The sequence below is a fragment of the Benincasa hispida genome, chromosome 2, assembly GCF_009727055.1.
Source record: "Benincasa hispida cultivar B227 chromosome 2, ASM972705v1, whole genome shotgun sequence".
Classification (NCBI taxonomy): domain Eukaryota; kingdom Viridiplantae; phylum Streptophyta; class Magnoliopsida; order Cucurbitales; family Cucurbitaceae; genus Benincasa; species Benincasa hispida.
The window spans coordinates 12,512,138-12,539,031 of record NC_052350.1 but is presented as its reverse complement, the minus strand read 5'-3'; the positions used below and the strand labels follow the sequence as shown (position 1 = coordinate 12,539,031).

General features: G+C 35.6%; 2 protein-coding genes across 2 annotated transcripts; both read left to right on the top strand.

Annotated features, from left to right (window-relative positions):
* Positions 1–157: 157 nt before the first annotated feature.
* On the top strand, positions 158–16,598 carry LOC120071294 (exosome complex component RRP4 homolog). Its single transcript, XM_039023486.1, has 9 exons — positions 158–295; positions 389–434; positions 3,854–4,010; positions 4,108–4,209; positions 4,330–4,375; positions 4,565–4,654; positions 5,780–5,845; positions 15,310–15,375; positions 15,990–16,598. Exons 3-9 carry the CDS (start codon positions 3,856–3,858, stop codon positions 16,410–16,412), a joined length of 948 nt encoding a protein of 315 aa, XP_038879414.1. The 5' UTR covers positions 158–295; positions 389–434; positions 3,854–3,855; the 3' UTR covers positions 16,413–16,598.
* A 7,514-nt stretch (positions 16,599–24,112) lies between these two features.
* LOC120071614 (NAC domain-containing protein 83-like) lies at positions 24,113–25,330 on the top strand. Its single transcript, XM_039023962.1, has 2 exons — positions 24,113–24,450; positions 24,545–25,330. The coding sequence occupies exons 1-2, from the start codon at positions 24,294–24,296 to the stop codon at positions 25,126–25,128; spliced, it is 741 nt and encodes a 246-aa protein (XP_038879890.1). The 5' UTR covers positions 24,113–24,293; the 3' UTR covers positions 25,129–25,330.
* The last annotated feature ends 1,564 nt before the right edge of the window (positions 25,331–26,894 follow it).

The window sequence follows — 26,894 nt, the reverse complement described above, 5'->3', positions numbered from 1 at the left end:
TGGGCCGGTTTAAAATAACTTGGATGAAGCCCATTATTCTTCAAAGGCTGAAAAGGGGGCAGATTGGATTTGGGCTGGGCCGGGCCCATACTTTAAAGGCTGGAAGCAAGAAAAAAGGGACATGGGCTAGGTTTGTTTTGCGCTCTGCGGTTTCAACTTACAACTTACAACCTCACCAAGCGTGGCAATATGGGAAGACAATAAATCCTAGCTGCCCACGGTGAACTTCTGTCCATTTGCCCATACCGTCGGGCCATCACGAACGTCAGCCGTCAGCCGCCAGCCGCCGTCATCAGTGAGATATCACGCCATTCTCCACCTTTCCTGCCTTTGATTCCGGGGAGTTAAGAGACTAGAAATTCATCTGTTTGTTGTTTCTTTTGTTCAGAGATTCCATGGTAGCTCGGTTTCATTCTTTGGTTGAGTAGCTGGAGGTATGTAGATTCTTGCATTGTTTTTTTTTTAGCTTAAATTTTGATTTTGAGAATATTTGTGTCATATGATTTGAATGTTGTTTATGTCAATGAATTTTTTCTTTGTGACTTATTCTTTGATTAAAGTGTGATTAAATTATGATTTTAAGTTTATTGTGCGTTCAAAGTGTGATTTGTTGTTTATTTAAGTGATTAAATTTTACTTGGAGCTTATTGCATGATTTGACGTTTGTAATTAAACTAGAATTTGACTGTATTTTTCTTAGCTTATGGAAGATTTTAACTTCGTTATCGAGTCTTAAGTTAAAAATTTTCTTTGTTTATTATGTGTTCAAAATGTAACTTCAATTGTGATTTAGAGCCTACTATGTGTTTGAAGTTTGATTTCGAGGTTACTTTGTGTGTTTTAAGTGCAAATTGGAAGTCAGTATGTGATTAAAGTTCCTTTTAGATGATTTTTGTGATTAAATTATGATATTTGTGCTAATGAGCCTGTTGAACATTAAAATCTGATTAAAATATTGCTTTTTAGACTTTGATCTTGTTCTCTTAGTTGGAGTTTATTATTCTCTTAGTTGGAGTGTGTGATTACTCATATGTTTATTGATGATTCTAGTGTTTATCGAATGTTGGAAGTTAGTTATATATATTAGGAGTATATTTTTGTTTAAGTTAATGGTATTAAATAAATTCACGATAAGTTGCCATTTGATATTTTCTTATAGGATAAGATATGAATTAAAGTTCGATAAAATTTGAAAATAGAATATACTGATTGAATAAGATCATTTATTAGTTTGACAAAGAAACATGCTGATATATATTTTTAAAATTTTTATTATTATTTTTCTTGATGAGAAACATATGAATAATTTCATTGATGGGATGAAATTACAAAAAGGCACATAAGCCGTGAAAGAGATTACATAATACTGTGCCATTGTGTAGCAAGAGAAGTAAGATTGTAATCACAAAAATGTTGAGTGAATTTACACCAAGCGAATGATATATACAATAGATGATCAAAGAAGTGGGTGAAATCATATTCCTTATCTTCAAAAGTACGATGATTTCACTCGCTCCATATGAGCCAAAAGAAGGCTTTGATGATGAAGCACCAGAATATCTCTTTTTTGTTTTTGAATGGGTGGCCAATAAGGAGCATGCTCAGAAGAGTGAAAGGATCGCTTGGAAAGATCATGTGGTAGTTGAAGCATGTGAGAATCTTTTTCCAAAAGGCTCGGGCATATTCACAGAAAACGAGACGGTGCATAATAGTCTCCCCACTATTATGGTATAAGACGCACCAACTAGGAGTCGAAATCAGCCAAGGGGCCTCTTTAATAAGAACATCTGCGATATCGATGCCTCTATGACTTTCTTCCCAAAGGAAGAATTGAACTTTCTTAGGAATGGGGCCTTTCCAAATATGCTTGTAGGGCAACATTATTGTCGCTATCACTTCGAGCGAGATGAAGGATCATCGATTTCAATGTAAATTTACCAGATTTTTTCAATTTCCATCTCCGTGTGTCATTATCCGCGGGGTTGCTGGGGGCAAGCAGAATGGAGGACATCGTAGTCCATTCATCTTTTTGACCTCATTAAGATGCCTTCTTAGATCAAGATCCCATGCTTGATAGGTTGAGTTCCAACATTGACAACAGATGCCTCTTGTTCCTAGATAAAGCATATAACCTAGGAAAAGTGGTCTTTAGAGGGATAGATCCAAACCAATTGTCGTTCCAGAATGATGTTTTCTCACCATTTCCAATCACCTTCTCAATGTTATCACGAATCAAATCAGCCATTATTTCCATGGGCCTTTGAAAAGATTGATGGATCTACTATGGGATGGAGAGGTGAGCCATATTTAGCATCAATAAGGTGCCTCCACAAAGCATCTGTCTCGATTTGGTATCTCCAAATCCATTTTGCCAATAGGCCTTTGTTTCTTTATTTCTAGTCAGTTAAGCCAAGGCCTCCCTTGGTAATTGGAAGCTGAACTTGTTGCCAATTGATAGAGTTTATACCTCTTTTGTCATTGTGCCCATTCCAAAGGAATTTTCTATGAAGTTTCTCAATCCTATCACTTTCTGTGGATGAAATCTTAAAAAGAGATAGGAAGCATGTTGATAAAAAAGGGATTGCATGTTGCCCGTGCAATAATTGTCATAATGTCATAGTGAAACGACGTTGAAAATGATCTTTTCACGTATATAATGGTTGCCAGTTGCCACCTACAATAGATGGATATTATCATGGAGAAACTCCAAATTTGTCTTTTTTGAGAAACCTACGGAAATTGATAAAACACAAAAGGAACTAGTGCTTGAATTGTCGAATGATTTGACCAATGGGGGAGGCATTGAACATCGTGGTGACAAGAATTTCATCGGGGTTGAAACAAGTGATAGACTGATAGTATTTGAGGTTGAAGCAATAAGTTTAAATCAATATTTGATGAGGTTAATGAAAAATTATATCTTGAATGTATGACAAATTCTACTTTACACTTTTTTGGTGAAATTAATGCACATCAATAGACTTAATCATTGGAGCCTGTCATTTGATATGTCATTGGAAGTACTCAAAGAAGCTTTACTTGATGGTACCAAAATTCCAAAATCATATTATGATCAAAAAAGGCATCACAGGACTTAAGTTTAGGTTATAAGTGCATACATGTTTGTGAGAATGATTTTATGCTATTTTGGAAAGAAAATGAGCAAGAAGAAATTTGTCCACTTGCAATTAAACTTTTTACAAAACAGGTAACAAGAAAGGGAAAAAGGTTCCACAAAGAACCCTATATTTTTGTTGCCGCTCCTGCTAAGAAGCCATCATCGTCGTTTCACCACTTTCTTCATCATCGTCATCACACCACTTTGCCTAGACTCATTGTTTTTTCCCCTTCATTTCCCTTGCCTTCTGTTTTCTTCAATGCAGACCTATATCTTTATTGCTACCGTTCAGGTATGTTCAACATCATCATCAAACCATTTGGTCCACTTCTTTTCCCTCCCCTCCCTCTTTTGCAACCATTGACATTGTTGGTTGTCCACATTTTAAACTTTTTCGTCTCCAAATCACCTTGTTTCAAGTCCACTGTTGTCATTACATAGATGACACCTGGTTGGCTTGTGGTTCCCGTCATCACTGCACTTGGTTTGTTGGTCCACCACTTCTCCTTGTCTTCCCTTTTTTTTTTATAGAAATGACTTTCATTGAGAAAAAATGAAAGAATACATGGGCATACAAAAGTGAACAAAACAATGAATTTCATATGATTATGTTAGAATATTGATGACCATTGTTTATTTTTTATCACGTGCCATATGTTTGCAAATATTTCATTATAGTACGTTGATTTTGGTAATGAGCATCCATGTTCTAACCTAGAAATTATCTAAATGCAGATATGAGAGGTCTACAGATTTCTTTGAATCATACCCAGAATATTCGGCTCCAGAAAGCCCGAGAAACGCTCGAATCTCTCTCTTCAAAGGCCAATTCTGATGCTTCGGTTATAGTTGCTGATACTATTCCTCTCAATTACGAGGATGGTGTCCTCAAGTATATTATTCCTCACCATCCTTATATAATAGAAGCTCGGATTGTTTGCTTGCTAGGGGATTATATGCATTAAGATATAATTGAAATTTGTATACAGGGGACATGGGACCCTTGACTTGAATGGAGAAGTAGTTGCCACTATTTGTGGAGTGGTTGAGCGAGTCAATAAGCTTATCTATGTACGTGCCTTACGTGCCAGGTTGTCCATGTAACTTTGTAATTTGGTTTATCTGGACGATAGTTTAATGATTCCCTTTCTGTAATTTATTGTTATTATCTCTTTTCTGATGTAATAATAATTGTCTGTACTGGTTACTAGATATAAACCGGAGGTTGGTGATATCGTGGTGGGACGTGTTACAGAGGTAAAACCAAATGCTTTTTGTTAGTTCTTTTGGGTTTTTAGAAAATGTAACATAGAAACATTGGTGAGTAAAATAAACAAGAAAAATTTATTTGGGAGTCATGCTTTTGATGTTGTAAATAGGAAAATGTGTTACAAAGCCTCACCCACCTCGTCTTTTTTTCTTATTGTTTGATGCGATCTTATTCAGGTTGCTCCAAAACGTTGGAGATTGGATATAAATTATAGTCAATATGCTGTTTTGATGCTTTCTTCGATGAACTTGCCCGATGGTATTCAGGTATTGGAGAATTCCCTTTTGTTATGGAAATTATGGTCCATACTGTTGCACTAGAGGGTAAATTAGTTATGTCCAAGGTTATTAAAACCGTACGATACACGATTCATATCGTACGATTCGAAACGAAACTAAGGAAAAACGATTCAACTCGTGGATTTGAATTGAAAATGAGATGTATCGTACGATTCAAGATCTTGAATAGCACGGATCATCATGAATTGCAACATTGTGATTCAAGAATCAATAAATCAAAAACTTAAAAGAATGAAAAAACCATGGTAACACTATGTTAGGTGTTGCTGGCTGTTAGTGAACAGGTCGACAACAATGCAAAAGAATATCCCTTGTTAGCTAGAGGAGGAGAAGAACGAAAAGGAAGTGGGCTGTCAGAAAGGATGTATTTAAATGCTTGAATTATAGGTCTGTTCTGTATTCTTCTTGACATTAGGAGTCTTTCAGAAAGGAAGTGGGGAAGATGGAGAGGGTTTTTTTCTTTTTTTCTTTTTCTTTTTCTTTTTAAAAGAAGTTGAAGAGGGTTGAAGAAGAAAGAGATTAAAAAAAGAAAAATAATAAGAAAATTGAGAAGACTCTCATTGGGAATGAATAAACATTTAAAATACCAATTAAACAAGGTCTCATTCTCTAAACACATGTTCGTGATAAGGTGACTATTCTGTTTTTTTTTATTTAATGTTGGCCAGCTGTTTTTTTTTCTCCTTAAGAAGTATAAATAACTTCATTAATTTGGACCCTTTAAAAGTTATCCTATAATAAGGAAGGCAATCGGCTATCAAGCACAATATTTTGAAGTTTTTTAATATTGAACTATTTATTTTTCTATTTTTTGCTTTATTATTTATATTTATATTTTAATATAATGTATCAAATTGAAACTTACGATACACGATACGTTCTAATACACAATTCACTATAATATCATTTCGATTCACGTTTCATTTCACTATTTAACAACCTTGGTTATGTCTTCTGTTGAACTTTATAGAAAATTTTACTGCAAAATTGCTGCAACTGATCTTCCTCCTCCTCTTTTTCTTCCTTTTTTCCTTCCAAAGAGTGGTTGCATTTGTTGTAACTCTGGGTTAATTGTATTATTTTTATTTCTAGAGGAGGCGAACTGCAGTTGATGAACTCAACATGCGGAGCATTTTTGAAGAAAATGATGTTATTTGTGTAAGTTTTATAGCTTTTACTTTCACTTATCTCCATCAGAATAAGTATATGGTTTCTCAAGTGCCATACATATAATATAAGGTTTTCTCCTATACTTTTTTACATTTTTGAAGAATTAAACTTTTGATGTTTTTTCTTGGGGGAAGGGGCAGACGGAGTAGGGGGTTGACAATTCTTAGTTAGCCTGAAGATTTGCTTGACAAAATATTTCTTATTAATCTCTGTACGGTGGTTACAGCCTAAATTTAAAGAGAGGGGGAAATGAATAAGGCAATGTATCAACAGCAACAATGAGAGTGTGTTTCTTATCCAATAAACAATGAGGGTAAGGAAACAAATAAAAAAGAAAGGAAATTACAGTGAAGGAAATATCTTTAGAGTAAAAGGAAAGAAAGTTTCCTATTTTCAAGCTAGCCTGTGAGAATAGATGAAGTGTATCCAAGCTAGCCTGAGCACTAATTAATAGATATAAAAGAAAAAAATTTGCTCTTACATAGGATGTGGTTGGTGGGTACCACGGAGTTAGAACCGAAATCTTAAGTTTTTCCCACTTGACCATTAAGCCAAAGAAGGGTGGTTATGGACTTGTAAAAAGTATAGTGCATAGGCTCCGGCATGTTAGATAGATAGATGCATCTTTGGCACCTTGCCTGGTTCTGGCCAGGTGTCTTAGGCTTAGCTTTAGTGCCTTTTTCTTTCGTGCTTTGTTGCTCTTCACCAAGGTCCCAAAATTTTCGTGACATTCTAATGCTGCTGTAGGTGCCTTAACTCAAGTGTCTGTTTGTGCATCTTGAAGTGCCATTTTGAAAGATTTTTCTTCTACTTTTCTCTCCTTTTACTTTATGCAAGTGATGCAATATATATCCATTATTGCTTCTTTTCTCACCTCCCTGAGAATCATGTCAAGCCTTGTGCCTTCGCAAAGGCTTGAAGAGATGTACTTTGGCACTTCAGTTAACCATGCACCATAATTGATAACAACCACTCTGATCAGTAATTGATCATGCATAAGTTTCCATTTATGGAAAAATAACATCACCCAATGTTGTTGAGGCGACCTTGGGTGCATGCCTAAGGCAAGAGGCGAGGTGCCTAGGGGCCCATGCACCTCATATGTAGTTGGGGCGAGTGAGTTGAATAAGGTGCTTGCCCAGTGGCGCCTTTGTGCACCTTGCACCTTGGCCAAGGCACGCCTGAGTTATATTTGGAATTTTTGTAGTTTTTAATTTTTCACATTTAAACCAATACAATGTTATAACCTAAAGCCCACGTAAACAAGCCGACCATAACCATTCAACCTAATATTATACAGCCGTCTGTGATCATGCAAAAATAACAAAAAAGGAAAACATGTTAGTGACTCTTCCAATTCTCCTCATTTACGTTAGCTATTTTCTGCAAAGTTTGAAATTATCCTTTTCATCGTAAGTTTTTGAGGGACTTCCAAAAAAAAGGAAAAGCTTTTCTTCAGTTCTTCAACTTCTTAATCTTGGCTGCACTTCAAAGGAGTAAAATATTCACAAAAAAGGTTAGTATTTTTTTCCCCTTTCATTCTTCTTCTTTCCGGCAGATTCTGATTTTAGTGGATACATCTAAAAAATAAAAATCAGTTCTTTTCCCCCTTTCATTATTCTTCTTTTCGGCGAATTGTTTTCTAAAAAGGTTAGTTTTTTATTATTTTTTTAGTATAAAGATTTTCGGCAGATTCTGAGTGGATTTTTTTTTTTTTTAAAAAAAAAAAAACAATTTTTTGATTTGTGGTTTTCCTGCAGATTGTTCAACTTGTTTTTTGAAAAAGGTTAGGTTTTTGTTTTTGCGGCAGATACTTCAATATTTTTCCAAGAAAGGTTAGTTCTTTTGGGTTTATTTTCATTTGTTTTTAAAATTTTTTTGGTGTATTTTTATTTTTTAAAAAAGTTGATAACTTGAAAAACCGATTGAGTTTTTTTTGGTAAGCTAAGTTTTAAAATTATAGATTTGTAGTATTGTAGACAGTAGCACTAGGTGATTTTTAAGGTGTCGTTTCTATTATTTTATAGTAGGATGGGAGAGCAAAACCGCAAACATCCTAGTTGGCAATATGTGATATTAGAAAATGAAAAGGATACAAACATGTGCAAATGTATGTTTTGTGGAAACATCAAGGGTGGCATTTTTCGGGCAACACAACATTTAGTTGGTGGAAATCGAAATGTTAAAGTGCGCTTAAAATGTCCACCTAATGTAAGTGAGGAAATGAAGGAGTATCAAACGAAGACAAAAGCAAAGAGGGAGGAAAGTAATGCCCTCTTGACTATGGTGCTTATGATTTGAATGTTATTAATGGAGGATGAGATGGAAGTTGGTGGATCAAGTACTGGAGCATCTAAAAAACGAGCAATTCAATCGCAATCGCAAGCAAAGCCCCCATGAGCTAAGGGAGCAATGGATAAATTTGTGTAACCAAATCCAACGAAGGTCGTCAATGATCAGAATAGATTAAAGAAGATGAAGCAATCAACCATCGTCGGAAAATACAGCAAAGAAGGGAGAAATGCTACCGTTCAATTTATCATGCGTTCGATTTATCAAACATGTATTCCTTCAAATACAATTCGGTTGAAAAGTTTTCAAACAATGGTTGAAGCCATATGACACTTTGGGCCTTGGTTGATACCTCCTTATCATGAGGCAAGAGTAACATGTTTGAGAAAGGAAGTAGAACACAAAAAATTTAATGAGTAACCATGAAGCTGAATGAAAAAGAAATGGTTGCTCTTTGATGTATGATGAATGGATTGATAGGCGATAGGACCATGATAAACTCTTTAGTACATTTTGCTGCTGGGACATTGTTTTTGGAATCAATTGATGCATCTTCCTATATCAAAATTGGAGAAAAAAGTATTTGAACTATTAGATGGCATGGTGGAGAAGATAGGAGAAGAGAATGTTATCCAAGTTGTGATTGATGATGCCCCAAAGTGGCCACATTTATATTGGATACCATGCGCTGCCCACTATTTAGATTTGATATTAAAGGAGGATATTGGGAAGATTGATCAGATCAAAAGATGTCTTAAAAGGGTTATAACACTTAGTGGTTTTATTTATAATCCCTTGTACGTACTTAACATGATGAGAGAGTTCACCCATCAACATGAATTGGTAAGACTAGCGGTTACACGTTTTGCAACATCATTTTTGACCCTAGCAAGTACCCATAAGAATAAGGCTCATTTGAGAAAGATTTTATTTCTGAGAAATGGATTATTTCCAAATGGGCAAAAGATCCAAAGGGAAAGAGAGCAGTCGACACCGTTTTGATGTCATCCTTTTGGAATTTAATGGTCGATACTTTAAAGACATCTAGACCCTTAGTTCGAGTACTTAGTCGATGGCGATAAACTTGCAATGAGATATATTTATGAGGCTATAGATATGGCAAAAGAGGCCATTAAGAGTGGGTTTAATGATAATGAGATGAAGTACAAGGTAATCTGGGAGATTATTGATAGAATATGGGATTGTTGTCTTCACCGACCTTTACATGCTGTTGGATATTATTTGAATCCATCACTTTTCTGTGACCACGATGATAGAATTACTCAAGATGTTGAAGTCATGTGTGGTCTTTTTAAAGTTGTGCAAAGATTGATACCATATACTAGTTATCAAAATCAAAGCATAGTGGAGTTAGAATTATATTCTGAAGCTAAAGGCATGTTGAGATTGATTTAGCAATCAACACGAGGAAAGTTAAGACGCCAGGTAAGGACATTTCCTACTACATTTATAGTGTATATAAGTATATTTAGTATTAAAGTTCTAAATCATGTCAAAATGTGTGAACATCATGGTAGGTTTCTTTAAAATTTTGCAAAAGTTAGCCATGAGAGTTCTTAATCTAACTTGTAACGCTTCTGGGTGTGAGCGCAATTGGAGTGTTTTTGAACGCGTAAGTGATTATTTTATGTTCTACATTATTAATTTAAGATTTAAAATATATTTGTAACTCTATATTGGTTAATAATTTGTAGATTCATACGAAAAAAGAGAAATAGATTGGAGCAGAAGTGCTTAAATGATTTGGTTTATATAAAGTATAATCAAGCACTTAAAGAACGCTTTGATCTAAGGGACCGACTTGATTCAATCTCCTTAGATTATATCGACGAGAGTAATGAATAGTTGGTCGGAACATCGGATGAAGAAAATAATGAAGCTAAAGTTGACAATAAGCTAGTTTTTTATGGTGAGGACCTCACATGGAGAGATGTGGCTCGTGCTAGTGGTGTTAGAGAACCCATCACATACAGTAGATCGAAAGGAAAGTCAACTACCTCTGCCACAACTTTTAGAATTCAAAAGCAAAGATCAACTATACAAGTGGTTAGTGATGAAGATAACGACGACGATGAGGAGGAATTAGACTGTAAGGCCCTTTGTATAGAAATAGTAGGACTATTAGGAGAATATTGGTATTGGTATTAGTAAGGGGAATAAGAGTAATTAGATAGGAAGAGTTAGTGAATGTGGTTATAAATAGGAGTGGGAGTGGTAGGAGGGTGTGAAGAATTTAGTGGGATTTCCTAGTTTTGGGAATATTGGGAGAGGATTTCCAGCCCTCTTGAAAGCTCTCTCTTATACACATCTAGATGTGTATAAGAGACAGGCATTGGCATCGGACGGTAGATTCCAGAAGAAGGAAGAATGGCGTTGAAGACGAAAAAAGTTGGGGATGGTAGTATACGGCAGCGAGGGTGGAGGTTGTCAGGGATGAAGAAAAAGAAGAGGGTGAAGTTGCTGAAATGTGCAGAGGAAGGTTGTCGGCGATGGAGGGAGATGAAGGCTTGGGACTGCTGCAGTTTTGTGGTGGGAAAATTAATCCTGTCAGGTGATGAGATCAGGTGTTAAAAGAAGTTGCAGCATTATCCATGTGTCTGGTTCATGGGCTGAAGTACAAGGAGAAGCCCATTATCCTTCCAAGGCTGAAAAAAAGGTGTAGGTTAATATGCTAGTGAGAGAAGCCCAATATTTTCTGCAAGCCAGCAAGGGCTTTTGGGCCGATTTCGTTTTATGCAACCAATTTTTTTATCAAGCAATGGGTCAGCAGTTGGAGAAAAAGGCAGCATTAATTTTGGTTGGGATGATGGGCTGGGAATGGGGAAAGAAGCCCAATTCTTGCTTTGCTCTAGAAGTAATTTAGGGCAGATTTTTTTTGCTACTAAAGTGGAACAATTTTCTTCTAAATATGGGGCTCAACACATGTCAAAAGCTGAGGAAGAGGGGAGCTTCTTTTCTTGGGCTTCTCTATGGGCTAAAGAAAGATGATCCTGGCTATGGGCTGAAGTTAAAGGGAACTAATTGGATCCAATAGCTTTCCAAAGCTGAAGAGAAGAATTCCTCTATCAAGATTGAAGAGCACACGACTGGGGTTATGGTTTTTGGAAAAAAAAGAAAAAAAAAGTTGCCCAATTTTGTGATTGTGTTTTGTAATCACACCTTGAGGACAAGGTGTCTTCGAAGGGTGGAGTATTGTAAGGCCCCTTGTATAGAAATAGTAGGTCTATTAGGAGAATATTGGTATTGGTACTAGTAAGGGGTATAAGAGTAATTAGATAGGAAGTTAGTTAGTGAATATGGCTATAAATAGAAGGAGTGGGAGTGGTAGGAGGGTGTGAAGAATTTAGTGGGATTTCCTAGTTTTGGGAATATTGGGAGAGGATTTCCAGCCCTCTTGAAAGTGCTGGTTTGACATTGTTCTACTGGGTAATTTTGCTCGTTTTGCTTGCAACATTATAGTATAATGCAATATATTTTACTATAATTGTATAATTGAATTGTTATCGAGTTTATTCTATATTCTTGAGTATTGTTCTTGTTAGGAAGGATCCTAACAAATTGGTATCAGAGCCGTTCATCCGGGAACATCAATTTCAAAAATGATTCATGATCGGTTGATTGAAGCATTAGTAGACATACAGAGAGAAATGAAGGTAATACAATAGAGGATCAAGGAGTCTCAACAAAAGATAGAGAAAGAGAAAGAGAAAGAGAAAGAAAAGAGAGAAGATCAACAATCATCGTAGCAGAGAAGGAAAAATTTATTCGAAAATTATCCGATCGAGTTCGAAATGTGGCTGGAAGACGAAGATCTTACCAGAGGGCACCACCAGAAAAGAGTAAAGTCGATCGATCAACCAAGAAGGAAGAAAAAGGGACTCATCAGCAAAGTTCGGCATAGCAAAGCAAAAAAAGAGGGAGGAACAAAGACGCAGAGAACGAGTAAATTGCAGTGTTGATGTGATAAGGAAGCGAACACGAAAGCGCAGAGAAGATATAGAAGGGATCAAAATGAGTTACCGTTGGAAAGGGAAGGATCGGAAAGGTAGATTTGTATCGGGGTTGAGTTCAGCGGTAGTAATCAGAGAGGCTGAGTTTGCATCTGGCATGTCGAAGGTTGGTTGTCCAAGGGGAGGTCGTCGGCCCTGGTGGAAGAAACAATGGTTCATTAGCTGCAAGTTCCGAAAGGAACAAAGAGAAAAGGATGGGGGAGACCGTTGTCGACATCATTGGCAAGGGCGGGCAGAGGCGAATCGTCAAAGAAAATGCCACCTCAAGAGACATGTAGAGATGGTAGAGGAATTGGCGGCCGACGGTCAAAGAGAAGGAAACTAAAGGAAGATGGATATCAATTAGAGTCCCTCGCCGGTAGCAAGCGAAGGCGCGAATGGAGATGAAAAAAATGTTGTGGTCAACCGTTGCAAAGGAAGAATGGTCGCAATTGAGAAGAAAGGAAATAGATCACAGCGGCGGATGGGAGGATAACCAATGGGGTAAAAAAAGTACACCGGCATCCACATGGTCGGAAAATCGAGGTAGAAGAGGGAAGAAGTCGCAGCGGAGGAATGACAATGAAGTGGTCACTGGTAGCCAGAAGAAGAAATCAGTGAGTGGAAGTATAATCATGAGAATGGATTGGGAAAAACAGAGAGAGAACTTATCGAAGGGCAATAAGTTAGAGGCGAAGGAATGAGAGTAAGAGAAAAATAACGACGGAAAAATATGGAGACAAGCGGAAAGAGAAACGAGGAACAACAACGTAGTCGGAGATGAAGACTCGGGCAAAGAAACAGTTATGGTTTAGAGAAGTAGATGACGATAGGCCGCAGCGGAGGAAGAAGATGTTGGCGGTTGATTGGCTGAGATGGCAAAGTGGTCGACGGGCGAAGCGGCGACGACAGAAGGACTCATTAACGATTGTGCAAGCTGAAGACAATGAGAGGACGGTGAGATCGGAGGTACTAAACATGGAAGACGAGGTTGAGCTATTGTGGTCGGAGAAGGAAATTAAAGGAAGGTGGAGATTGATTGGAGGCCCTCGCTGGTGGCAAGTGAAGGCGCAAACAGAGATGAAGCTACGAACGGAGTTGGAGCATAGGGTAGGAAACACATGCCATCTTTGTGAAAAATCGTGGGAAGGAAATTTGCCTCATACGTGCGCGGTAAGAGGAAAGAAGCAAGGTGGTTACATTTGGGTTGGGCCTTGTTAGGTTCTCCGGTAATGGGGCAATATTAAATAGCTTGGGTGAGGCTCATTCTCCTATAAAAGAAGGAAATATCAGAGATTTAAAAGATGGGTTTTTGGCCCGGTTATTATTTGATCCAAGACCCGACCCGACATGGAATTACAACACCCATGGGATTAACTTGACCCTAGCGGCACTATGTAATGGGTGTTGCTCGGTGCCGATCCTCTTTCTTGGGATAAATATTAAGTTTTGTGTTAAAAAAGAAATGCAGAGGAAGATGGTGGGCCAGGCATTAGCAAATAACTTATGTCAAATTATAGAAGCGGGAGTCGAGTTTCTGTGCGGCGGAGAAGAACGGCCAAACAATTGGAGCATTGGCATCGGACGGTAGATTCCAGAAGAAGGAAGAATGGCGTTGAAGACGAAAAAAGTTGGGGATGGTAGTATACGGCAGCGAGGGTGGAGGTTGTCAGGGATGAAGAAAAAGAAGAGGGTGAAGTTGCTGAAATGTGCAGAGGAAGGTTGTCGGCGATGGAGGGAGATGAAGGCTTGGGACTGCTGCAGTTTTGTGGTGGGAAAATTAATCCTGTCAGGTGATGAGATCAGGTGTTAAAAGAAGTTGCAGCATTATCCATGTGTCTGGTTCATGGGCTGAAGTACAAGGAGAAGCCCATTATCCTTCCAAGGCTGAAAAAAAGGTGTAGGTTAATATGCTAGTGAGAGAAGCCCAATATTTTCTGCAAGCCAGCAAGGGCTTTTGGGCCGATTTCGTTTTATGCAACCAATTTTTTTATCAAGCAATGGGTCAGCAGTTGGAGAAAAAGGCAGCATTAATTTTGGTTGGGATGATGGGCTGGGAATGGGGAAAGAAGCCCAATTCTTGCTTTGCTCTAGAAGTAATTTAGGGCAGATTTTTTTTGCTACTAAAGTGGAACAATTTTCTTCTAAATATGGGGCTCAACACATGTCAAAAGCTGAGGAAGAGGGGAGCTTCTTTTCTTGGGCTTCTCTATGGGCTAAAGAAAGATGATCCTGGCTATGGGCTGAAGTTAAAGGGAACTAATTGGATCCAATAGCTTTCCAAAGCTGAAGAGAAGAATTCCTCTATCAAGATTGAAGAGCACACGACTGGGGTTATGGTTTTTGGAAAAAAAAGAAAAAAAAAGTTGCCCAATTTTGTGATTGTGTTTTGTAATCACACCTTGAGGACAAGGTGTCTTCGAAGGGTGGAGTATTGTAAGGCCCCTTGTATAGAAATAGTAGGTCTATTAGGAGAATATTGGTATTGGTACTAGTAAGGGGTATAAGAGTAATTAGATAGGAAGTTAGTTAGTGAATATGGCTATAAATAGAAGGAGTGGGAGTGGTAGGAGGGTGTGAAGAATTTAGTGGGATTTCCTAGTTTTGGGAATATTGGGAGAGGATTTCCAGCCCTCTTGAAAGTGCTGGTTTGACATTGTTCTACTGGGTAATTTTCCTTGTTTTGCTTGCAACATTATAGTGTAATGCAATATATTTTACTATAATTCTATAATTGAATTGTTATTGAGTTTATTCTATATTCTTGAGTATTGCTCTTGTTAGGAAGGATCCTAACATAGACATTGAGGACAATGACCAAGGAGGAGCAATGAACGAAACCTAGATTTAGATGGGGAGGATGGTGATGAATTTGACATTCAATCATGTTCAAAGCTTTTATTTCGTAGAGTTCCATTCATTTTTATTGATTAGATTACTATTATTAATCGTTGAGGCTTTGACATTTGTATTTAATTTTATGTTCTACTTCTACATATGTTATTTATTAATTTATTTATTCATTGCGCATCGCTTCGTTCGGGTGTTGTCTTTTTTTGTCGCTTCTTGCCTTAAGGCGATCAAGGAACATGTCGCCTTGAGGTGCGCCTTGCGCTTTGAAAACACTGACATCACCCCACCTTTTCTCAGGCAGAAGTACGTGGTTTTCAGCATGATGGGCTACACCTTCAAGCCAGAAGCCAGAAGTATGGGAAGGTAAAAAGTCTCTTTCTTAAGCTCCTGTTGATGTTTAAACAAAATAGGTTTTAAAATCAAAATTTTGTACGACTCCCACATCTTCACTGGTTTCTTAGGGCAGAGATCCCATAGAAAGTTTCTTGATAGCATGTGAATACTGATTTATAGACGAATCCTCTGGGGCAAATTTTAGTGGTTAAAACGAATTGCTGAAATGATGATAAAGTTGTTGCACATGAATAAGGGAGAAACCCAGGAAGGGATGTCATTAAGGTGAAAAGACTGACTGGTGGAAATATTCAGTGATTATATAGAGGAGCTAGCAGACGGGTGGGAAGCAAAAATGTAAAAGATAGTAATAGAAAAGTGATGGTAGAGAATGCAAAAGCACTGGTCCTCTGCTAAGGTGTGAATGGCTACAACAAACAGAACGATAGAAATTATGTCTAATTGTTACGTTTTACTTTTTTGCTCAGTATGATTAGTTCAAAATCTTCGAGGGTATCTATATTTGATATGATATCTTTGATGCAATGGTTATTTATTGGTTATTTTGTTCTAATAACTTTTCTGGCATCATATCATCTTGTTTCTTTATGACTTGTGAATAAGATTTGTGCGTTTGTATCCAGCTTGAACGTGGTCAGCTTTTAACAGTTTCACCATATCTAGTAAAGAGACGCAAACAACACTTCCATCATTTGGAGCAGTATGGTATTGACTTAATACTTGGATGCAATGGATTTATCTGGATCGGGGAACATGTTGATTCTACAGAGGACATGATGATAGAAGATCAAGTTAGTAAAGCTGAACAGGAAAGAGTATATACTCCATTAAATACACGACAGAATATATGCAGAACTGCAAATGCGATTCGAGTATTGTCTAGCTTGGGCTTTATAATGACAGTAGAAGTCATTATGGAGACAGTTAGTCTAAGTATTTCTCAGAATGTTGATGTGCATGAAATGCTTGGTTCGGAGTTCTTTGTCCTCACTGCAGAAAAAGAGGTTGAACGGCGTAGGCATACTTCGAGTAAGAAGAGGGGGTGATTTGGTTGTCTTTCAAAATTGTGTGTAATTTGAATCACTCCTAATGAAAGTTTTGCTACGAACCGTTTGAATTTACTGTTAGAATATTTTGTACAATTTTAGGTTATCTCCACTTGGCCTGTTAGTGTTAACAGCAGTATAGAATGCAATATTTGCTTAATTATTCTGTAGTACGTGGTTTCATAACTTTTGTAAAATGTAATAAAGCCGATAATGGTATCTTGTGATCGTGAGGGGCCATAACACCCACCTAACAACAATCAAATGAAAGAATAAACCCTAAACCCTAGACAAAATCAGGTATGCATCAAATTCTCCCACACTAAAGATCTTCCAATTTCCTAACAATTGTCCCCAACAAATTCTAGCAGCTCCTCTGTCATATCATATCCACTCTACCATTTCATTAATGATTCACAGCATTATTGGCTTAGATAAGTCTTTGGATTCTTTGTTGCTTCCTCCTTAATCTTTTAGAAGTGGAAATGCTTCGTCGGTTAGAAATGAAAAAAAAAAAAAAAAAAAAGCTCATTTCGGTCTCGTTAGATTTTGTATTGACTAATAAAGGTTTTCAATTACACTTCCTTCAACTTGTTTTTTTTTTTTTTTTTTTTTTTTTTTTTGGCGAGGGCCTTCTAAGCAGCACTCATGACCTCCATCGTTGTTTGGTATGAAGCAGTCGTCCTAGAATCCATGATGAGGAAGATTGTCATCCAAAAACTCACAGAATGAAGAAAAAGGGTCTCAAGTTATTTAGATATAATAATCACACAACTAGTAAACCTATTTTAATTAATTAAAAAAAATATGATCTTTAGTTTCCAAACCAAGTAGCAATTGTTTTCAAATTCAGCAAAAAGCAGCAGTTTCACATACATATTCCATGAAAAACAATGCAGCACAAGGTACATGAGGTAAAAGTGGCAAATACACCCTCATTGTTGAGTGAGTTCCTCTTATTCAGTTTATAGACATTTTCAAGTGAAATGTAAACTTAGAGGGGCTGTTTGAGGCGTTAAGTTGAGATATGATGTTTGACGTCCATATGTCTATATTTGGGGTGCAAAGTTATTTGGTCTGAGTTCACATATACATGTTTTGGGTGCAATTTTTTTAACTCTAAATAATCTGGTTTTATGATTACTATGGATTCTACCCATCTTTGTTTGAATAAAATATGAATGACATTTTTTTTTATTTGTAAGATTTTCTTTCTTTCCTTCTTTCTTTCTTTTTTGACTAATGAACAAAAATTTATCCACTATATTTCTTACATAAATATGGTTAAATAAAATAGGAAACCAAAGAAAAATCAAAACTTTTGATTTTTATTTTTTCTCCATAAATTTCATCATCCTCTTCTTCTTATTGCTCTATATTTTTACTCTATCGTAAATTTTTTTAACGGAATCTCTCCCATCATTTTAGGCACCCATGGAATGTCACCACATATCTTTAATAATTTCACTTTCATTTTCTCCAAATTTGGAGGATCATCACAAAACAAATCTGCATTTTTCTCTAGTTCTTGCTGGAAATTGTTTTAGAAAAAAAAATCTTCATTTTATTTATTTATTTATTTTGCTGTGTATTACATACTTTTTAACTACATACATACTTTTCCAAATATTATTAACATATATTTGATATACGAATATAATCAAATAACAATATATTTTAAAAACTTCTACGTCTTATAAATATTGCGACAAAAAATTACTATTTATATAATCAACATCACTAGAACATACAACAGTCATCAATCTTATAATAGTCGAAAGTGGTTGTTGAAGTTGATTGTCAAAGATGATTTTTGCTGGAGTTTGTAGTCGAAGATGGTTGTTGGAGCTTGAAGTTGGTCGCATGAAGGTAGTATTAATGTTGGTCGCTGTAGTTTGTCTTCAGAGGTAGTTTTTAGAGCATGAAGTTTGCCATTAGAGGTGGTTTTTGAAGCTCGGAGTTAGTTGTCAAAATTGGTCACGCAAAGGTGGTTGTCAAAGTTGATCATTAAAAATGATTTTCGTCGAAGTTTGTAGTCGAAGGTGGTTGCCAAAGTTTGGAGTTGGTCGTTAGAGTTGCTTGCTCGAAGGTGGTCATCGAAGTTTTTTGTTAGAGCCTATGAAAGTGGTTATCAAAGTTTGAAATTGGTTGTCGAAGTTGGTCACGTAAAAGGTGGTCATCGGATTTGGGTCACCGGAGTTATCATTGGAGGTGGTTACCGAAGCTGGAATTGGTCATTGGAGTTTTTATCGGAGGTGATTGTCGGAACTCGTAGTTGATTCCTAGAGTGTGGCAGCAATAGTCGTCAATAGTGTCGATGGGTGGAGTGATTTAAAACATTGGAAGAATGAAGAGTTAGTAAAATATGAGAACTCAACTCCACCAATATTTAAAGTTGGTGGGCCAAACATTGAGTTGATATATTATATCAACTCGACTCATGTTGGTGAGACAAATACCCTAGAGATTTTATTTAAAAATGTGCCTTATGATTTTAACCATCAGTACCAATTTTTGTATTTGATTTATGTGGTGAATCCAGTGTGGAAAGGGACTTGATAAAAGTGGGGAGGCAAGCAATGACAATGTGCTGTTTAAGAAAGAAAGTATTTGCGGAAGTGTAATACTTGGATATACCAATATTTATGCTTTTCCTTCCTATCACTCGTACCAAAAAAATAATTAAATATTTTAAAAAATAAAGGAAAATAATTTGGCACATGTCATATTATAATAAAATTTGTGTGATGCAAAAAAAAAAAAAAAATGAGTGCTTACTTAAGGACCTTTAATATTAATATTGTTGTTTTCAAAACTTATTAGAGAAATATTGTTGTTTTGAAACTTATTAGAGAAATATTGTTGTCTTGGGAGTTCAAGGCTAGAGGTCGAACGTTGAGAACTCGACTAATGTGGAGGTCGAACGTTGAGAACTCGACGAACAAAGAAAAACTTGGAAACAATACATAAGCCGAAACTTCAACCCTCGACAAAGGAAATCTCGCGAATCTCGCTTAGGTTGTCGAAGGTTGAAGTTTCAATACACATCCACACTCGAGATTGCAGGTTTATTACTTTTCTTTTTCTCTCATAGAGGAAATAAAGTAATGAGATGGTATACTATATGTATCTGTGTACTCGAGCTTCTTCTAACAACCTATGCATTTTGTTATCATTTCGAATTAAACGGAGGCTTGTGGGATTGACGTGAGGGGGTGGGGATGGCTATATTTCTGGGAGCGAACTCAAGGTGAATATGAAGCGCATGGATACAAGTTATGTCTTGGAATAAAAGACAATTCCGAATTAGCTTTGTCTACGAACAAAATTTTGTATATTAGGTTGTCGAAGGTTACACACATGTTGAAACTTCAATGCGATTAAGGAGATAAGCGGGCTGAAGCAGATTAAGGAGAGAGCGAGATTTAAAGCGAGATAGTAGGAGAGAGCGAGATGTTGAACGAGATTTTAAGAGAGAGTGAGATTCAAAGCGAGAATGTTGGAGAGAGCGAGATTTAGTTTATATTGACTAATCTGACTAACATTGAACATGGTAAAATGAAATGGTTGAATAATTGAAAAATGAGATTATTCAGGAGTACACATTGAATGCTAAGATTACGCATTGAGTTTCTGGTAGTAGATCCATAATCAAAAAAAATGTTTGTGATTGTTCCAAAAGAAATGAAAGCTAGTAATCATTAATGAAAAAATAACAACAATAACAGAGAGAGTGAGATATTGAGAGAGAGCGAGAGTGAGAGAGCGAGATCTTAGGAGAGAGCGAGATCTTAGGAGAGAGCGAGATTAGGAGAGAGCGATAGTGAGAGAACGAGATATTGAGAGAGAGCGAGAGTGAGAGAGTGAGATCTTAGGAGAGAGCGAGAGTCTTCACTTTATTTGAACTTTCCATAGAAATATATATAAAAAAAAAAAGAGAAAAAAAAGCTAATAATCATACTATATTGAATAATCATTAGACTACAATTGAATAATTAGATTATTATTCTATAATTGTAATCATTAGAATAAATTGAATTATTAGATTATTATACTATAATTGATAATCATTAGAAACAAATTGAATATATTAGACTATTATACTATAATTGAATAATATTAGACAACAAATTGAATATATTAGATTATTATACTATAATTGAATATTCATTAGACAATAAATTGAATTATATAGATTATTTAATATAAAATTGAAATATATTAGATTATATAATGTAAACTTTTATTGATCTCAAAAAAAAATTGAATATACAGTAGATTATTATAAAAAAAATTGAATATACAATAAATTATAATAAAAAAAAATTAAATATACAATAATGAATATATAATTAAAAAAATTATTTATTATTCAATCCCTAACTATCTGGAGCCCGTCTTAGTAATGAGGATACTTCCTTTGATTATGTCCTAACTGGTTACAAAATCCACATCGTTGTCGAGTGGCTGGTTCTGTCCAATCTATCTCGTTGTGATAACTGAACTTTTCGGTTCTACCAGGTCTTCTCAACAACGATGGATTAAGATAGGCATATTAGGGTGCATGAATCCAGTAATCTTCATGCGGTATAGGTTTGAAATTGAGGAAAGTAACATTCAACATACGTTGACAATTTGTAGTAGTCCTCAATAAAATCTTCGTAGTTCATGTTAAAATGTGAGCAAACAGCCATAAAAATGCGAGCATGGAATTGCCGAATGCTTTGCCACTTGTTACATGAACAGTACCACTCGATATGATGGCTTTGTTCGAGATCACTAAGTCATATTGTTCATTTTGATGTTCTTGCCACTGTTAGTTAACCTCCATGATGCGGGGCAGTATTCGTGGGTGGAGCATGCTTGGCATGGTTGTATAGACAACTATGCAAAGCAACAAGACCTGAGGTTCGAGAGATAGCTGAGCCTCTCATACTTTTGCAACTATAGACTTGGGAGCGATTTCCAACAATGGCTCAACAACTACATCATGTTAATGACGCTCAATTAGTTAAACGAACCTATAGTTTCGGTATGTTGTTCTAATTCAATTTTAATTTTTCATTATCACTATCTAGTTAATTTTAAATTATCAATTTAAAAATTTAGGTGGAGAGACAAATTTTGTGTGACTAGGACAGCCACACATGTAGTCAATTAGTAATAGATACATGTTTGATCTGCTTCAACCTGAACAGGAACCTAATTGATTATTTTATTCACATTTTTATTGTATTTGTTTTTTAATATTCTCTAATATAAATATTTTGCATCTCAGGTTATTTGGGAGTCGTACAAAATTATTGTGCATACTTTGCCTAATTTTTGTACGAATGATCAAAAACTATGGCAGATGATGAGTCCTCTCATATGTTTTCCACAATTGGTGAGTGGCATCTTCCTAACAGGGTGATGAGACAATTCGATTTTCAGCAGGATGTCCCATCGCCTTGTAATACTGAACCCCTACTGCATGATATTGACCTAAGGATTGGAGATTGGGTCCGAAAAAGTTGCACATTTGGTAGTTCAATGGCACTATGGTGCAAGGTTTTGTTGTAGTGGGGGTTTTCTCTTGAACAGTTTGACACAGATGTCCTCCAGAATATATTCATTGGTATAAATAAATATCACAAGGTGCTACGTCACTTGTCCGGGAGCAGCTGTGGGTCATCTGGTAAATGAATGAATATTATCTAATTTTTTTAATTTAAATTTATTTTAAATGTTGTCTAATTGTTTTATAATTCATAGAGATCGAACAATAGTAGACTCCGTGAGGTTGCGAATGATCCGAACCAGGTTCTTGCTATATGTAGTGACAACCAAAGCTATATGGGGGAAATTCATTATATGTACGATATACCTATTGTTCCTCCACCAGCTCCTAGACGTAGAGAACCTTTTGGGAAGAGGATGAGTTTGATGAGGTTACACATAATGTGGAAGATTTGCCCCTTATGACGTGACGTAGAGTCAAACTGATTATGTTAATTCGATGATGATGATGCTAGTATTTGGTTCAGGACATTATGACTCAGAGGCTGGTTCTTCGTCTTCATACTTGCATGGACATGGTCGGAGTCGTGGAGAGCATAATGAATATTTATATTATGAAGCGCCTGCAGAGGTACCAGAGCAACATCAAGAGAACTCGAGCAACCTCAAGTTCGAAGTCGACGACGACAATGACAACTAGCTCGAAATCGATGACGTCTTGTGGGACACATTGATTTGTGTAATTATTTTTATATAAATGAGATATTTAATTTACATTCTTTTTATTTTTATGAGTTATTATTTTTTTTTAATTTATTCTTGTTAGAGTTTAAATAAAATAATAAAATATTTTTAGAAATTGTTTTTATAAGATGAAAAATTAAAAAAAAAAAAAGGGATTAGAAAGAAGAAGGTGGAATGTGTAATAATTAAAAAGGAAAAAAAAAGGAAAATTTTTACGATATTCTTGCTCTCTATCAAAATCTCACTATTTCGCTCTCGCTCTCGCTCAAAATTTTGCTCTCACTCTCGAATTTGATTGGGAAGTTCAGTGGCAAAAAAGAGACTCATTAGCTTGTTATTTAGTCAGACTTGCTGAGATGACAGAATCCGTAAAAATTATTCAACAAGCTTTGGAAGGAATTCCAGGGGGATCTTATGGAAATTTAGAAATACGATCTTTTGATAGAGGAAGGTCTCCGGAATGATAATTAAACCGACTCAATAATAATGTTAGGAAAGGTAAGGTCGAGGGTTCAAAGTTCGACGTACAAATAAAAGGAAGGTCGATGGTTCAAAGGTCGAATTTTCAACCCTTGACTTATTTTTAAAAAAAAAAAACAATATTTTTACAAATAGCTTGAAAACAACAATATTTTCCTAAATAGTTTCTAAAATAACAATATCCTTTTAATTTTTCCACTTACCTAAAGTATTTTATTTTATTTTTATAGAATGGGACATAGTGTAGAGATATTTGCACAATGTTGGCCCTATTGAGAGGAGAGAGAGAGGTGGTAGTTGTAGTGTTGTAGCTTGGAAGACTAAAAAGTAGTCTTCTGCTACTACTACTTAGTACTACTGTACACGTAGATAGTAATTGGTAAAGAAAAAGGCGACATCTTCATCACGAAGAAAAGCAGAATTGGAAAATTGACTTTTATAGGAAACTTTCAATGAAGTATTTTATTTTTTGGCTCCTTTTTTTTAAAAAAAAAAAAAAAAAAAATCTGCTTTTGTCCCTGGAAAATTTAAAATAGATAAGGGAAGAAAAGAAACAAGAACTTTGAAGGTGTATCCTCTCTTTCTGACCCGACTTTTGGGATTGAAAATGCATAATTCATAAAACAAAGTTTGTGAAAGAAGAGTATGCCGCTGTTTTGATTTGCCAAAGTCGCACTTAGGAAGAGCTTTATGTGTCATCTTTCCACTCAACAAAATTAACTTCCCCCTTCCTTAATTACAACACCCAATCGCACTCACATGCAAATCTGCAAAATCCTTAACCAAACCCAATGTGCGAAGAAAACTTAACTACTCCAAATTGAAGCTTCCATAGCATCTCACAGAACAGACCTGAGAAAAATTCACAGATTAATTGATTTAGTTTGTGTTAAAATAAAAATAAAAATAAAAAGATATAGATAATGGGTGGAAATTATTAAAGTAAAAGAATGGCGTCCCATCGGCCACCATTTTGGTCATTAAAAATGGAAGGGAGAAAGAAAAGTTTGGTTAGAGCGGCTTTTATCTGTTCATTCACAAATCCCAATCCCAATCCCATTGTTGCGTAGCAGGATGTGTTATATATATATATATATATATATGAAGAAGTAAGAAGTAAGAAGTAAGGAAAGAGAGGATTAGATTAGGAAAGGAACGATGAGGGGATTGCCTCCTGGTTTTCGGTTTGAGCCAACGGAAGAAGAGCTTGTGTTTGAGTATCTAAAATGCAAGGTGTTCTCCTCTGCTTTGCCTGCTTCTATCATTCCAGACATTAATGGTGTTTGGAATTTGGATCCTTGGGATATTCCTGCAGGTAAATTTATTCTTTTAATTAATTATGCTTTGGATCGTTTGGTATGTGTTATATGATTTAATATAGTAAGGTATTTCTGGAAATGTTTTTGTAGGCGGCGGCGGCGTTGGTGGTGGTGATAGGGAGGAAGAGAAATACTTGTTCAGCAAGAAGGCGGCGGCGGAAGATGAACAGGAATATGTCGATAATAACAACAACAATATGGGAATAGTTGGATGGAGTCGGAGTGGTTACTGGAAGGCGAGAGGGTGGGAGAAGGAAATATTAAGCAGTGATATTGGAGTTCGATTGGTGGGAATGAAGAAGACTCTTGATTTTTACAGCAACACCAAGAAGACGGGGTGGGTTATGCATCAATATCGTCTCCAACTCCGACCACATTCATCACATTATTCCGCTGCTGCTACCAATTTGGTGAATAACAACTGGGTTCTTTGCCGCATCTTCTGCAACAAATTATTCAATCACCATCACCTTACTCACCGCCCCCTCCATTACTCTATTTCTTCCACAAACCATCAGCATCAGGATCTGGACCACCGCCACTGCACCATCACCGCCCTCTCCGACGACGATGATTCCCTCTCCTCCACCGCCTCATCCTCTTCCACTTCCGCCGCCTTCACCGACTTCACCTCCCCAACCACTACAACTTCAAATCCTTTTCCCCCCTTCTAATTAATTCACTATTATTCTCATATTTCTCCTTCTTTATTCCCTTCAATTCCAAACTTCTTTCAAATCTTATTATTGCTACAAACAACTACTTCATCACTCTGTCTTATATTATTCTGCTCAATTACATGCATCTACTAATTTAATCATTCTTTTTAACACAATTAAACGCGTCGAAATTTTGATCCCTCGTCTCTACCATTCTTGTACTAAAAAAATTACTTGATAACGGTATTTCTTTTAAACTAAAAATGTATATGTTTAATTTCGAAAATATATTTCTTTTACCTTCTATGGACTTTCATTTAAAACATCATCAATAATAATAACTAATGAAACTTAAAAGAGAAATGAAATGTGTCATTTTTAGAAGTATCCAATCAGAATCATAGCACCCAAATGATGAAGCTAACAACCTTACTTAATTATCTATTAGCATGCATCTCCATTGTTAAGAATCACACCTTGAAAAAAATTAAGAGGACTCACACTCTTTATAAGATAGATGAGTTACTCCTTTCATTGCTAATCGGTTTTGAGATGGAGCCTCATACTCATTTAACTTTCCAATAGAGACTTAGAATGTTATATTCACATAAGTTGGCTAAATCAACTTGTTTACTCAATTGATCATCATCTCCCCATTTTTTCCTAAAAAACCATCCAATTCAAATTTTGTTTAGGATTGAGTGAAGTTTGTGAGACTCCAAGATTATCTATTCATGAGTTGGTTAGATTCATCTTAAGAAAGAACTCAGTTGTAGTTTAATGATTTTTTTTCTTTTAATTTTTATTTTGACATCTTATATATAGTGACTCTAGAGACCTAAGTCATATAAAAGATCAAGGTGGGGTGCATATCTGTGAAGATTTTTTTTTTTTTTTTTTTTTTTGAAATGAATGAGTGAAAGTTACTTTTTTTTTATTGGTTAAAATTAGTGAATAAATTTGATAAAAATTTGGTTTAAAAAACAAAATATTAAGTTTGCCTCTAACTGGCTAATCGGCTATTTTATTCATTTTACCATTGTTTCTTCTTCTTCTTCTTCTTCTTCTTTTTTTTTTCAAGAAAAATATACCCTCATGTTATATTTTAATAAAATGAAAACGTAAGTTATTTTGAAATTTCATTAGAATATGTATTTTCATTTGTCAAATGGAAGATGTTCTAGTTAATTCAACAAATGTTTATAAAGCATTGAAGAAACTTGATACGAACAATAATTATTATGACCCTCTTTTATAATCATTTCGTTTTTTGTTTTTGAAATTTTTACTTATTTTTGCACTCTTTTTTTTTTTTTTTGATAAAATTTTCACCTTCCTTAAAACACATTTGAATTCTTAAAAAAAAAAAAACAATTTTTTTAAAAGTTACAGTTTTTTAGTTTTTAAAATTTTGCATTGAGTTTTTAAAACATGTTTAAAGGTAGGGTAATACAACAATAAAGCTATAGATAGAAACAATATTGATTATAAACTTAATTTTTAATAACAAAAAATAAAATGGTTATTCAACATGGTATGAGGAGAGAATTATAAATGTTAACATACTTAAAAAAGGAAAATTGGAAAAGATAGGATTTATTTTTTTTTTTGGGTAAAGATTTTTGAGATGCTTTTTCAAAATAATGAGTTTTGGGACAAATAAGTATATGAAAAGTCCAAATTACGCTGTAGTTTAAAATAAAAAACCTAAAAGTGAATGTGTAGTGATTCCTTTTCCCACTCCCTTGTGCGCAATTCTCCCGAGTGAATGAGGATTGTGA